The sequence below is a fragment of the Rhipicephalus microplus genome, chromosome 10, assembly GCF_043290135.1.
Source record: "Rhipicephalus microplus isolate Deutch F79 chromosome 10, USDA_Rmic, whole genome shotgun sequence".
Taxonomy (NCBI): Eukaryota; Metazoa; Arthropoda; class Arachnida; order Ixodida; family Ixodidae; genus Rhipicephalus; species Rhipicephalus microplus.
In genome coordinates this window covers 51,042,989-51,057,988 of record NC_134709.1, presented here as the reverse complement: position 1 = coordinate 51,057,988, position 15,000 = coordinate 51,042,989, and the positions used below count along the sequence as shown (strand labels likewise).

At 48.1% G+C, this 15,000-nt stretch overlaps 1 protein-coding gene across 1 annotated transcript in view; it reads left to right on the top strand.

Annotated features, from left to right (window-relative positions):
• LOC119184757 (uncharacterized) overlaps positions 1 to 15,000 on the top strand; it is a 115,812-nt gene that overhangs the window by 28,801 nt on the left and 72,011 nt on the right. Inside the window, exon 4 of the mRNA XM_075874628.1 lies at positions 2,582 to 2,633. Within this exon, the coding sequence (XP_075730743.1) occupies positions 2,582 to 2,633 (52 nt within the window). The remainder of the gene's footprint in view (positions 1 to 2,581; positions 2,634 to 15,000) is intronic.

The window sequence follows — 15,000 nt, the reverse complement described above, 5'->3', positions numbered from 1 at the left end:
TCTGTGGGTGCCAGTATCAGCATTCCACGCCATACCACCCTCAGACCAATGGCCTCACTGAGTGCACCAATCGTACCATCATCAACATGCTTTCAATGTACGTCGTGGCAGATCACAAGAACTGGGATGCCGTATAACCTTTTGTTACGTACTCCTTTATTACCGCGAAACACGAGGTCTCAGGTTATACGCCTTTCTTTCTCCTCTACGCTCGTCATCCCCAAAGTTTTCTTGACACCATACTTCCTTTTTCGACGAACAAAAACGCCAGTGTTGCGCAGACGTTGTGTCGCGCCGAAGAAGCTCGCCGACTTGCTCGGCTCCACACTCCACCCACGCTCGCGCGAAAGACCGTTACGACACAAAACATCCGCCTGTGACTTTCGCTAAGGGTGATTCCGTCTGGCTGTGGACGCCCGTTCGAAAGAAGGGGCTTTGCCAGAAGCTTCTTTCGAAGTACTCAGGACCATTCGTCATTACTCAGTGCTTGAGTGACTTCGTTCGAGGTATAGCGCATCCAGGACGGGACAGAGAAGAACATACAGAATACATACGCAGCGCTAACTTTGATTGTTGAAAGTTAGTGCCGTGTATGTGTTCTGTGTCTTCTTCTCTGTCCCGTCCTGGATGCGCTATACCTCGAACAACAAGAATAAGCAACAAGCCCATTGTGCAACCTTAGTCGGCTTGAGTGACGTAACTTACGTTGCAGCAAAAGTGACAGCTCAGAACCGGCATTCACGTAAGACGCGAATAGTGCACATTGCCCGATTGAAGCCCTACAACAACAGATCGCTTCTACTTGCTCGGTGAGCTTCGTATTGCCTTGAGGACAATGTAACGCGGACTGAAAGAGCGAAAAAGAAGAAGAGGTGGGACGCTCTCGAGCGAAGGTGATTCGGCAGTGACGGTTGAGCGCTGGCATTTTGAGTGTAAATAAACCCATCACATCCGTATATATATATCAACGGCACGTGTAGAGTTGTATCTAAAAATGTCCCCATCAGAGGGTCTGATCCCAGCATGGCTGTCGCATTTTGATAGAGGAAAAGCATGAACGGAGAGGCCTGTGGGCTGTGAAATGTCTTTGCACCAGATGGCGAAAATTTCCGGAGCACTCCACTACGGCTTCTGTCATAGTCATATCTTGCTTTTGGGAACTAAAACCCCATATTATTGTTATTAGTGATAATAGTAGTAGTATAGTTTGTAGAAAGTGCATCTCCTGCTGAATCCTCAATGGAGAAAAAAAGGTGAGTGGGGATCCCTACATCTTTTGAATTGTTATAACATGAAAGCGAAACATCTCGTTGCAGAAGTAGTTTAGTGATTACTGTTCGTTGATATAAGAGAGCTCATACTACTCCTGCTGGTATTTGACAGATAAGTTTACCCACTGTTTTTTTGTAATTGCATCCAAGTTGATGCTTAACGATACAACTCTTTCCCAATGACTAACGTCGGCATGATTATTGATTGATTAACTATTAAACATGCCCTTGCGGGTATAGATGCTATTGTGGCTGTTGTAGTGGATGATTGCAAAACGAAAGAAATATTACAACCACGAAAGTGTGACTGATGTGGTTCCTACTCGCGGTATGTTCGAGTTATTGAACGCCACCGACCTATAAAACACGCTGTGTCCTCCCTCTTGGAAAGCTGCAATTTTTCGCTTGGCGAGCGTAACCGGGGAACGCGAAGTTACATACGGCTGAAACAAGTGCGTTGCTCCGTGTGTTGCCGAACTATTGTATATAGATGTATGCTACGAGCCACGCCGACGCTTTGGGTAAGTTGCCACCTGGCATTGTGTTAAGGCATTGCGAACTTGCACTTCTATTTGAAAAAGACCTGATAGGACGGACACGTTGAAATGATGCGTTGAAAGAACTAATCGCAGCTCCCACTGTCAGGATGTATCATTACACTTTACCGAGAGTACTGTGTGAGAACAATGGTAGATATAGGAGGCGTGTTTCCAAAGGCTGCAACTTATGTTTCCGTGGCGTGGTGGACAGCGTGCACGGCCGATGTCTTTGTTGACCAAGAAGTCGTGGGTTATATTCTTGTTGACGGAGTTTTTTTCTTTGCTTTCTGGAAATTCCCTTTTAAAAGTCATTTCTGTCATGGAAGTACGTCACTGAAATCTTGGTGGACCCCGTGATGAAACACTTTCGTGTTGGAAGAAGGAAGCGTGTCTTCGCGGTAAATGACTTGCAAAGTATGTGAACGTGGCGTAGTACAGCTAGCCCCGTAGATGTGGTCGCGTACCCAGAAGTCATGGTTTTGATTCCTTTGCTTTGAGGAAGTTATTTTTTAGACGCAGTTTTCGTGACGGAAGTACGCCATTAAAATCTTGGTGGACGCTGGCATAAAACTCTTTCGGGTAAAATAGGAAAGCATGGCTTGGCGACTAAAGACTTGGATCATTTTGCACGTTACCCAGGATAAGCCCTGTGAAATACATCCACCACACGCTTCATCACTTCATTTTTTTAGCCTCGGTACAATCCATCGTTAAGAGTTGATATATTGGGTTTCTTTAATTACAAGGTTTTTGTGTTTCTCTTTCTTTAAGGCGTACGTAAACGAGATGCCCGTTGGAAGCGTTAACGTAAGCCAAATTCTGAGTAAGTACTGCTTCAAGTTTTTGTTTCTCTCTGCATGAAGAAGCATGATTTTTACGCTTGTCTGCACACGGTGTTCCTTTTCATCGCAGCTCAATTTCGATATACATGAAAGGGGTTTTTGAGTTGAGAACTTTCAACCTTTTCTATGCTATGACCATCGCAGTCGCGCAAGTAAATTGTTTTCTGGTTATAATAAATCGCTTTCGAAAATGAAATTTAAGCAAAAAAGTTCAAAATCCTTGAATTCCTTCATGTTTTGAAGAAAACTAGTGACAATATATGTGGAAACTGAGAACGCTAGTTATACCGGATCCATCATTCTTCTTCATCGTATACATTCCAATTTTCTTGCTGATGCCTCATTTCAACAAATTAGAATCATGATCGTTTCCTCTTTTTAACAAAGTGTACTCGGCATTTCCCCTCTATTGGGATTGTGACTTGTCCTGTGAAAAACAACGATCACTTCATAGACACTTCAACACGTTCACAATAATATTATCATGATGGTACACATTCACGGGCCAACTTGTTAAAATTTTAGATTAAACGCCTCTATCATCATCGGTTACCATCGTCATCTTCCATGCGTCAGTTTCCATGCTGGACGCCTTCATCATTACCATAATTTTCACGCAGCTCCCTTTCAGCGTCATTGTTGTCATTTTTATCATAACTGATTATCATTACCCCTGCGTTCATAGTTAGTTTTGAAGTGATTCGATCATTATCTATAGCACTGTTCAAAAAGCCTTGGCTCGTTGATGGCTCTGTTTCCACACTCTAAGTATCAGTACTCTCTGACTCATTTTAAGTGGTGAAAACACAGGTGTCATAATCTTAGCTCTTACATGCAGAAGCGAACGGTAAAGTCGGTCATTACAGTGACGCAGGCAGCGCCATGTAGCCGTGCCCCGAAGCTGTCACATGGTGATAAAACTGCGACGCAGTTCGGTCTCTCAGTAGACATAAACCAAGGAGGTTTAAAAAAAGTGCTAGACTGAAAATTATTGCCCACGAGTGAAGCCGTGCCAACCGTAAGATGGTGGTTGTGGCAGTTGTCTTAGTAGAGGCATGGTCAGCTGTTGGCGTTCCGCGATTGAGACAGGGAAGTTTACCGTAAACTGGTAATAACACTTCAGGTGACTACAACTGTCAGGTGTTACATAATCACTGAAGTGGCACGTACAAACAAGATAACATAGACACAATGTAACGAACAGCACTTCAATATTCTCACAGATCATGGCTCACTCAAGAAAACAAGGAGAAAAAGAAAAGCACGAAGCACTAATTTGAAACAGATTCACATACGATGTGCGACGAGAGGCAAGCTTTTTTCCCCTTTCTTTGTCCATTCCAGTGAGTTAAAATGGCAGTAAAGGAAATTTATTATTCCCACTCCACACTTCAAAAAAAAAAAAGGCTGTATACCACTTTCTGATGAAGGCTTCCTCACCCTGCATTCCAATCTGTTCGGTAAGATACCGAACCAATATCATTCTAATGTTCTGTAACGCTGGGTATGCAGCTCATTGCCGTCGTCGGCGTACTTCGCCATACAGCGGTGACGCCACAAGACGAACATCGTGACGTACAGTACTAGTTGTTCAAATAAGCTCCTGCGCTGTCGGCCGCAAAAAATGGACACTCCGAATTGACGAAGCACGGCGTGCCACGTGCCGTTGGCCGTTGCGCATTCAAACATCGTGTCACGGATCGTTTCTCTTGCCGCAGTTAGGGTGGTGGTCGTTGGGAACGACGCCCCACTTTGACAGTCTCTGACGAGTGGGAAACGCGTCCAACTGCCACAGCCAATCAAACTCCCTAACTTCTTTGGTACGTGGTTGTTTCGCCATTTCTTCCACTTGCTTAGCCTCCATCTCTGTTTTTCCTTGTCAGTGATCGAGCGACTGATTAACATTTTGCTAATGAGTGCGGGTGAAAGCTTTGTAAAGTAATCTTCGGCGGCGTCGCCACCAACTGAACGCTTGAAGCCCTCTGCTACTTTATAAAAAGCATGTGGGTGTTCTGTTTGAGGCACCCCGAAACCTTTCCGACGTGAATACGGCTCCAAGAGTTCCGGTTCAATTTAGCAATAAGCTACGACCAGGATAGTCATTGTCCCAAAACAATTTGTGAACTGTTTTAGCTGCAAGTGCCTTTGTGAATGTCGCAACATCTGGTAGACTAAGTCCTCCACAAATTTTTGAGAGCTTCAGGAACTTTTGCTGAACTTTCGGTGTCTTCCCATTCCATAGGAAGGCTCCAACCAACGACGCAAGGTGGCCCGCACAAAGTTTGGGTATGAGTGCAATGTGCCAGATATAAAAAGCATATGGGCATGCATTGGTTTTCACCAACGTCACTTTGGCGTCAAGTGACAAATATAAAGTCAGCCGCATACGTGAAGATTTGCGTGGATTTGTGTACGGCATCCTCCCAATTTTTTCCGGTGACCTCCCCGTCTTGAAAGTATACCCTGAGAACATTTCGGGCATCCACGTATTGAATACCGCCCGGCAAAGAGCCGTGGAAGCCACCGAAACGAAGGAATTTTCTCGGCATTCAGGAAAGCACCCGATAATCTGGCATACTCTTCGAACAGCTCCAAGAAAGCACGATAACTGGCTTGGTTTCGCACAAATACAGCAGACCTGTCATCGGAAAGCCCTGAATATTGTTACGGGGAATAAAGTATACACTGGTGAGCAAAGGCGTACTGGCGAATATACTGGCGAGCTAATGCGTACAACGCTGCTGCAGTCCGAGCACGTTCTCGTTCAGTACTTCGTCGTCGTCCTTCCCAGGCATCTACTTAGCCCGTGACATTACCCGCCGGCGGCAGAAGCACCGTCCCGGTGCGATCAATTGTCGAGGCGTGAGTAGTATGGTTTAAGCCGTGAGACGTGCACTATATCGGTCGGGACTGAAGCTGGTACTGATGTGGTATGGAGTGGAGCTATCTCATAGGTCACACCGGTGGCCTTGCGTATGACGCGGTAGGGGCCAACGTAACGGGACATTAGTTTTTCGCAGAGACCAACACGACGTGATGGTAACCACAGCAAGACGAGTGGCCCCGGAGAGTACTGTACGTCGCGGTGCCGGCGATCGTAAGCACTCTTATGGTTAAGCTGCGAGCCACATAAACGATCCCGGGTGACTTGGCGGGTGATGTCAGCTCGTGCCAAGGCATCACGAGCATAAGCAATCGATGAGGGGGCGTCAGATTGGAGCATGGTGTCCATGGGCAAAGGCGGGCCATAACCAAACAGTAGATAAAAAAGGGGAAAATCCAGCTGTATCATGACGTGAACTGTTGTATGCGAAGGTAACGAAAGGTAAGTGGATGTCCCAATTTTTGTGATCCTTGGAGACGTACATCGCTAACATATTCGTAAGGGTACGGTTGAGGCGTTCTGTGAGGTCGTTGGTTTGCGGATGGTACGCTGTAGTGAACTTGTGGTGGGTAGAGCAGGATCGCAGGAGCTCGTCCACTACTTTAGATAGAAAACAGCTGCCGCGGTCGGTGATCAACTGACGAGGAGCACCATGACGCAGAATGATGTCATGAAGAAGAAAATTGGCTACATCAGTAGCGCAGGTGGTGGGGAGGGCGCGTGTAACGGCATACCGCGTTGCGTAGTCGGTAGCAATAGCAATACACTTATTACCGGTGGCCGACACGGGAAAGGGTCCTAGAAGATCGAGGCCGACTGGGAAAAATGTCTCATCTGGTACTTCAATGGGCTGGAGGGTACCAGCAGGTCTCTGAGCAGGTGTCTTGCGGCGCTGGCAGAGGTCGCATGCCGCAACGTACTGTCGCACAGAACGGTAGAGGCCAGGCCAAAAGAATCGGCGGTGAATGCTGTAATGCGTGCGTGACACCCCTAGGTGTCCAGCGGAGGGGGCATCATGCAGCTGGGCCAAAACGTCTGAGCGAAGATGCACAGGAACAACGAGTAAAAGCTCAGCACCATCAGGGCGGGCGTTGTAGCGGTGCAAGATGTCGTTGTGAAGAACGAACAGTTGTAAGGAGTGGTTAGGGTGGGGAGAATGCAGACCATTGATAATAGCACGCAAAGAGGGGTCGCGGCGTTGTTCAGCAGCTATGTCGGTGAAGTCGGTAATTGAAAGAACGAGGGCCTCTTGTTCATCTTCCCTCGTGTCAGGGGGATCGACTGGGTAACGGGAAAAGCAGTCGGCCTCCTTGTGAAGTTGTCCGGATTTATAGGATACGGAAAAAGTGTACTCTTGTAAGCGCAGCGCCCAGTGACCAAGGCGTCCCGTAGGGTACTTGAGTGAGGAGAGCCAGCAAAGCGCATGCTGGTCCGTAATAACTGAGAATGGTCGGCCATACAGGTACGGTCGGAATTTCGCAATGGCCCAGACGAGAGCTAAGCACTCGCGTTCTGTGATGGAATAATTTTGTTCCGAGCGCGACAACAGTCGGCTTGCATACGCGACGACGCGGTGCATGCCTTGTTGCCGCTGCGCCAGCACTGCGCCTATGCCGTGGCCACTGGCGTCAGTACGAAGCCCCGTGGCGGCAGATGGGTCGAAGTGTGCTAGGACTGGTGGATTGGCGAGAATGACAACGAGCGACGAGAAGGCGTTTGCTTGCTGTTGGCCCCTGGTGAATGCGACATCCGTTTTGAGGAGGCAGGTTAGAGGACGGGCTACTTCAGCAAACTTCTCGACAAAACGACGGAAATAGGAGCACAGTCCCAGAAAACTTCGGACGTCCTTGGCTGAGCGGGGTGTGGGGAAGTCGGGAACTGCTCGGACTTTCGCAGGGTCTGGTTGAACGCCCGCAGCGTTAACAAGATGGCCGAGTACGCAGATTTGGCGTTGCCCAAAGCGGCATTTGGACGAGTTAAGTTGCAAGTTGGCACGTCGAAAAACATCAAGCACTGTGGACAGACAGGTAAGATGGTCGTCGAAAGTAGTCGAAAAAACGATAACGTCGTCAAGATAGCAGAGGCAGATGGTCCACTTCATGCCTCGAAGGAGAGAGTCCATCATGCGCTCAAATGTCGAAGGGGGCATTGCATAATCCAAAAGGCATCATCTTGAACTGATAAAGTCCGTCAGGAGTCACGAAGGCCGTCTTCTCTCTGTCTTTGTCGTCCACAGCGATCTGCCAGTAGCCTGAGCGAAGGTCTATTGAAGAGAAATATTTGGCACCGTGCAAGCAATCGAGTGCATCATCTATGCGCGGTAGGGGATAGACATCTTTCTTGGTAATATGGTTGAGATGGCAGTAATCAACACAGAATCTCCAGCTAATGTCCTTCTTTTTAACAAGTACAACGGGTGAGGACCAGGGACTAGATGAGGGTTCGATTATGCCCTTATCAAGAATTTTATCAACTTCTCGTTGTATAATAGCACGCTCCGGGGCTGACACACGGTAGGGTCGTCGGCGAATGGGTCGAGCGTCACCGGTGTCGATGCGATGGGTTACCACGGATGTCTGGCCCAAATTACGGTCGCCGAAGTCAAAGATGTCCTGATAAGAAGCAAGCACACGGCAGAAAGCAGAGACTTGTTCAGAGGTGAGCTTCTCAGATAGCATTGGCTTGAAAAGGTCGGAACAGGAGCGTGACGAGAACGACGTTGATGAAAAATTGGGTGGCGAATCGGTGGTTAGGGCGGAAACTGTGTGGTCGACCAGTGGTGTCAGATGCGCAAGTGACATGCCGCGAGGAATAACTTGCGCTGAGAGGCCGAAATTGAGGATGGGAAATGAAGTTCGGTTGTCCTTAACGGTAATCACCGTGTTGGGGAGTGCAACATTGCGTGTCATGGCGACGTCAGAAGTTGGGGCAGCAACATAATCACCATCGGGTACTGCAGGATATGGCGAGAGTTGGACTTGGACTGCGGCTTGCGACGGAAGTCTGAGGAAATCGACAGAGCGTAGACGAGGTGGGCTGGCAGAGACGGTCTCCGAAATGGATGGTAGTTCGAGCCGAAGAAGACCTTTGGAACAGTCAATGAGCGCAGCGTGTGAAGTCAGAAACTCGAGTCCAAGGATGAGGTCATGAGGGCAATTTTCCAGTACAGCGAACAGAATTGAAGTGTGATGCTCAGAAATTTTTAATCGCGCGGTGCACATTCCAAACACAGCAGGAGTACTCCCATCCGCTGTACGAACGGTAGGTGCGATCGCAGGCGTCAGAACTTTTTGGAGGCGGCGGCGGAGGTCTGAGCTCATCACAGATATTTGTGCACCGGTATCAATAAGAGCAGTTATAGGTAAACCATTAACGAGAATTGTAAGAAGGTTGCACCGCTGGTCGGGAGTAATCAGAGGATTTGCAGTCCGAGTCGTCTATGCAGCGTCACCTCCGGGGGCTGCACCGGCTAGTTTTCCGAGTGACGGTCGTAGGGAGACCGAGAACGGCGGGGTTGGGGCGAGCGGGACTGACGACGCACGGGCGATGGCGAGCGGCTGGTCCGACGTTCTGGATTATGCTCTGAACCTGTCTCAGCACGGTAGGACGGGGCATAAGGTGCACGTTCAGAGCGAGACCGCCAATCATAGAAACTCGGTCGAGGTGACGAGGTCCAACGGCTGCAGCAATGGCGAGCGATGTGTCCTATCCGATGGCACGTGAAACATATGGGCCGATCATCATGAGTGCGCCATTCAGCTGGGTTTCGTCGTGGCGCGAACGTGCGGTTCGGAGTGGCAGCCGCAACGACTGGAGCCGAGCTGGAAGTAGCAGGGGAATTTCGATGAGGTGGCGAAATTCCCATATTCGCGATCTCTTGGCGAACCCACGGCCTGTATCATTGAAACGGCATCGAGGTTGTGTCCTGGCGCGCTGACGCTAGACATAGCGGGAGCCATAGCCTCGAGTTCCCGACGGACTATTCTGGTGACGTTTTCTGGCGCTGGTGGTTGGTGTAGTGTGGGCAAATCTTCACAAGAGGACGTAGCCGCCGTGTTGGCAAGGCGGTCAAATAGGTGAACTATGCGCCTACTTTTTGCCTGTTCGAAGCGACGACATGCTTCGATGACCGACTCCACCGTCGAGCAGTCCTTGCACAGGAGAAAATTGAAGGCGTCATCCGCTATTCCTTTCAGGATGTGTCCGACTTTGTCCTCATCGAGCATGTCCTTGTCGACCTTGTGGCACAAAGCCAACACGTCCTGGATGTACGTGATGTACGGCTCAGTGGATGTCTGGGCACGAGTCGCAAGCTCTTTCTTTGCGGCCACTTGACGTCCGATGGTTTTCCCAAATAGATAGCGCAATTTCTGCTTACAGACGTCCCAGCTAGTCAACTCTTCTTGATGTGTCTCGTACCAGAGTTTTGCCGTGCCATGCAAGTAGAAGATAATGTTCAACAGCAGAAGCGTCGGATCTCAATGATTGCTGCTGCTGACGCGCTCATATTGAACCAGCCAGTCATCGACGTCTATGCCACTTGTGCCGTTGAATGGGCCTGGGTCACGAGGTTGCACCACAACGATCGGCTGCGGGGCTGACGGATCTTGTTGACATTGAGTAGCCTGGTCAGTCATCGTGGCAGCTGCAATGCGCCGTCCGCTGCGAAGATCCAGCTCGTTGGGTTGTATAGCGAGTGGTACCCCGCACCTTCCACCAATGATGTTACGGGTAATAAAGTATACACTGGCGAGCAAATGCGCACTGGCGAACATACTGGCGAGCTAATGCGTACAACGCTGCTGCAGTCCGAGCACGTTCACGTTCAGCACTTCATCGTCGTCATCCTCAGGCATCTACTTAGCCCGTGACAATATTACAGCATTTTGCCACTTTTCGAATGAGAGGATCTATGGAAAGAACAAAGAGCACCGGTGCGATTTAGAATCCCTGGCGAACACCTCTTGTTACTGGAAAGCTTGTTGTCTCCACACCATTGATAAGGAGTCGGCTGGTCATGGTGTATAGAAGCTCTATGCAGCGGACATAGTGCTTGGGAAAACAAAACATTCTAAGCACGCAGTATTGGTAGTCATGTTTAACCCTGTCTAAGGCCTTAGCTTGATCTAACGACACGAAAGCACCGGTAACTTTTTTGGCGTTGGCATAGTAGAATAAATCTTTTATCAGTGTAAATGTGTAAAAAATGGACCTACCCGGCCCTGCACAGGTTTGCGTGGGTGGCACATTATCGGGCAAGAAAAGTTTTAGCCTCAAACCAAGGATCGCAGCCACAAGTTTGTAGTCCGTGTTAAGGAAGGTAATCGGCCTCCACGACCATAGATTGTCAAAATCCATGCCCTCCTTTGGCAGCAAGACTACACGGCCTTCACTGAAGGACCTTGGCTTTTTCCCGTCAACCATTAACCCTTTGACCATGTCAGTAAGTGCGTCGCCTAGGACGTCGAATAAAGTTATATAAAACCCTGTCAGTATTCCGATTCGACCTGGAGCCATGGTAGTATTCATTTTCCTCAGGGCTTGCGAAACTTCAATTTTAGTCACCTAAGCGCAGAGCATACCAGACACTTCAGGACATATCGTGGGGAAGCCTTCACAGAAGTCTGCGATTCTTTGACACTGGTCGCTGTCTTTGGTGCGATGGTCTGCAGAATAGAGCCTTTCAAAATGTGCCCGAAAGACCTCCTCGATTGATTTGATATCTGTCACGATGCTCTCACACTCTGTCCGCGCTGCACCTATAATACTGGGCTGGTGTTTCCTTACTCCTACTCGCTCTGCACATGCCAAGTTAACCTAGTCCATCCGTAGACAGGTGCAGTTTCTCTGCGCACTTAAAAGCCCTGGACCTTGCCCTCAACAAAAGGTCGTATTTAGCTTTTTTTGCTTCAATGTACTCTTGCATTGCGCTAGTTAGATTACGTGCGCACTCAACGATTTTAATATGCCTCAATGTTTCATTCATTTGTGATGTTAAACCTGAATGGCGCGTTTTCCTTGCCTCCTGCGCAATCACACGCCATCTGGGCTTCAAGAGGCCCAAGCATTCAGAGTAATTTGTGGCGTGTCTTCCAAGGACGCATAGATATTCAAGCGCATTTCAGATACCGAAACTTCATTTAAAATCGATGAATCCATTCGCCACAACTTGGAGCAATGCCTTCCAAGCTGGGCCTTCAAAATGAACAGCACTGGCATGTGGTCGCTGAGCTTGCGTTGCCCAAGCACTAAAGTAATGACATCACATGTCTCTAAAGTGGCAACGAGCTCGTCAAGGATATAGGCTCTGTCAATCCTGCTCTGAGACGTAGCCTGGACGCGCGTAGCTCCAAAGGTGTTCCCGTGAAGCATTGTCCATGCATCGACCCACTTCAACTCTCTACATATTTTCTGCAGCTTTTTCGAATGGAACGTGCTTCTTGCTTGACTAGGGCCTCAGGCATCTCGAATTGAATAAATAATGCAGTCCAAATCACCTAACAACACGCATGGTGCTCAATATAGCAAGAATTACCTGGACTCTCTATAACATTAATTGGCAAGAGACCTATTCACGGGTGCGTAAAGGTTGGTGTATTGAATTTTCTGCTCGTTTGTCGACATGTCCACCGCGATAACATGGCCTTCTGCATCGAAGAGGCAATGCGCACCACGCCTGAACCTCGGGCGGAGAAACACGACACCGGTACCCCGTGACTTCGTCGGCAATAGGGAAGAGAAACTTAAACCGAAAACCTAGTACGGGAGGTCATGACGTCATGCCGCGTTCGAAAGTTGGTCTTTTGCAAGAAAAGCACGTCCATCCTGAGCGAGCATGCAAGGTTCATTATCTCCTGTTGTTCGACCAGATCCATAAAACCACGAACATTGAAAGTCATGATAGCCTATTTGTTTAAAATAAATTTAGGGAGATAAAAAGCAATCATAGTTTTTTCCATAAAAGCAATGAGTAAGGAGGCGCCACGGCTTCTCCTGTGTCAAGCGGCAGTAGATGAAGTCAGCGTGATGATACTCGAAGGACTAGCGCTGTGATTTACCCGCGCGCACAGATATATTGGACACAGTAAGCAACACCAATAATAACACCAATAGAACACACGCAGCATGCAGCGTAACTCGCATGATGCAATTACTATGACAAGGCATAGCCGCCACAACAGAGAACTCACAAACTGGTGCATGAAGGTTTCATCGTGAGTGACAGTGACATATGAAATAATGGACAGTTTGCGTGCATCAGAGACAACAAACGCATAGGGATTGTAAGGGTGAGAAGCGAGCATTTCAACAGTACAGGCAACAGGAAGCGGAAAGGACGGATGTGGGCAGCACAAAGTAAAAATACATTGAGTCCTCAACCACATCAGGGGATTGATCTCGGTTTGGCGAATTCAATCGGGGCTTTTTGGACGTTCCGGAGGTGGTGTCCTCACTTCCACTGCTTCAGCTACCAGGCTTGAAGTGACGTTGCGAGTTTTTGGCTCTAAACAACTTGTCGGAAAAACACGTATTTTCGGGAGACAAAGATATCCATCATGCGATACCCGACATATCTATCGATGCCTCACAGATGGCAGCACATTATCAAGTTTTTGCTGTTTGCTTGATCAACGCCTCTGGAAAGGCATGATATCTTTTCATCTAGATTGACATCGTTGTCTGTTTTCAGAGCTGTTTGAAAGTTCATGTGTGTTTTTAGCGGAAATGGCTGCACTGCCCGGCCTTCTTCAACGTAGTTTGATGCCTCCCAAATGCGCCTGTAAATTGCTGAATGGGCTCCTTTTCGTCGTCACACCTGTCGAACAAAATGCGTTAAGAAGGCGTCTTTCAGTACAAGGCATTTATGTAGTGTTTTTTTTCGCCGCAGGAGCTGCAAATAACGTCGCGGCTTTGTGATAGGATACCTTCTTGCCCCTCGAACAGTCCAGGTTCGATACTCGATAGGTTTGAAAATTTTATTATTTATTTTATTAGCTTCTTTCTCGATTTTTCACCCATGGATGAGTTTTCGCTCAAAACCAATGGTGCTGATGCCGACGGCGAAATTTCTGCGACACGAGCTCTCTAACGCTATCGCTTTAAAATGAAGACACGAAGGCTCCAGTGGAACGTCAGAGGACTCCTCAGAAACCTCGATGCCGTATAAGAGTTTTTACACAACAATCGCCAAAAGTGCGGCATGTGTGCAAAAAACACACCTGAAAGCAAAACACACCAAGATTACATTACGTTATTTTTCCAATGGACCGGAATGAGGCGGTCGTGTTGTTTGGGGAAGTAACCTTTGTAGTGATCAAGGAGCAGCTTGCACACATTTATTGCTTCAAGCATCTCTGGAGACAATAGCCATACGAAGTGTTTTTTACAGCGAAAGCTGCAATGAGATCACTTTTTGGGTCACGCGCAGTTGTTGTTGGCCGCCGCCGCCGATGTCCGTAAGCACATCGCACCAAATGAGAAAAACTTTGCACCAATGACACAGTGGGGCTTGAACCCATGTCCGCTGAGTGCAAGCCTAATATTCTACCACTGAGTTACGCCAGTGCTTGTAACTTGTCAAACTTGCCTTAGACAGACATGAGTTAGCACCAATGACACAGTGGGGCTCGAGCCCAGGTTCGTTGGAGGCCAGTATATTATTCTACCACTGAGCTACACCGGTGCTTGTGACTTGTTGTCAAACTTGACTTTAGCATTGAAGTGTGGCAGCTTGGGCTAGTTGGTATGGCATGACGATAGTTATAGTGCGAGAACAAAACGACGACACAGAGACAAGAAGGACACGAAAGACACGAGCGCTTTCCTGCCCTTCTTGTCTCTGTGTCGTCGTTTTGTTTTCGCGCTATAACTATCGTCTTGCCTTTAGCGTTTCACAACAGTGCAAGAACAACCAGTCGTGCCACAACGCGAATGGCATAACACGTGGGTCGTTCAATGCTCCAAATCATCACAAAAGTTTGTTCTTGTTCCCTTATTAGCTGTGGTGCATACCCAGTTTTGCCATAATTCCTCATTGTCATCAGCCACTACATAGATAAATGTCCCAAAATTCCTAGCAAGTGTTTAGCGGCTACTACGCTTCTCAGAAGAATGGCAAAATTAGCATAGCGAATGCCGGCCTACAACGCAAAAGTTGCAAGTGTGCTTGCAGTAGTTACCTAATGAGCGTTCTGAAAAGGATTTGAAAGGCCACTCTTCTAGCTTTCGCTGTGACTGTGCTGCGCCTATACCGCGCAGGCCTGGTGTTTTTTCTTCCAACAAACTGGTCACAATTTGCTGTATTTGCACGCCTCCACACCATCAACAGAACAAACGAATTTAATTTACCACCTGATAAACTTCCGAAATCGTATCTTCTCGCTGGAGACTTCAGCGCACATATGAGTTTACGAAGTGACTTCCCCTGCTATGCGCGAGGTCGTCTCATTGAACCATTGTTTACT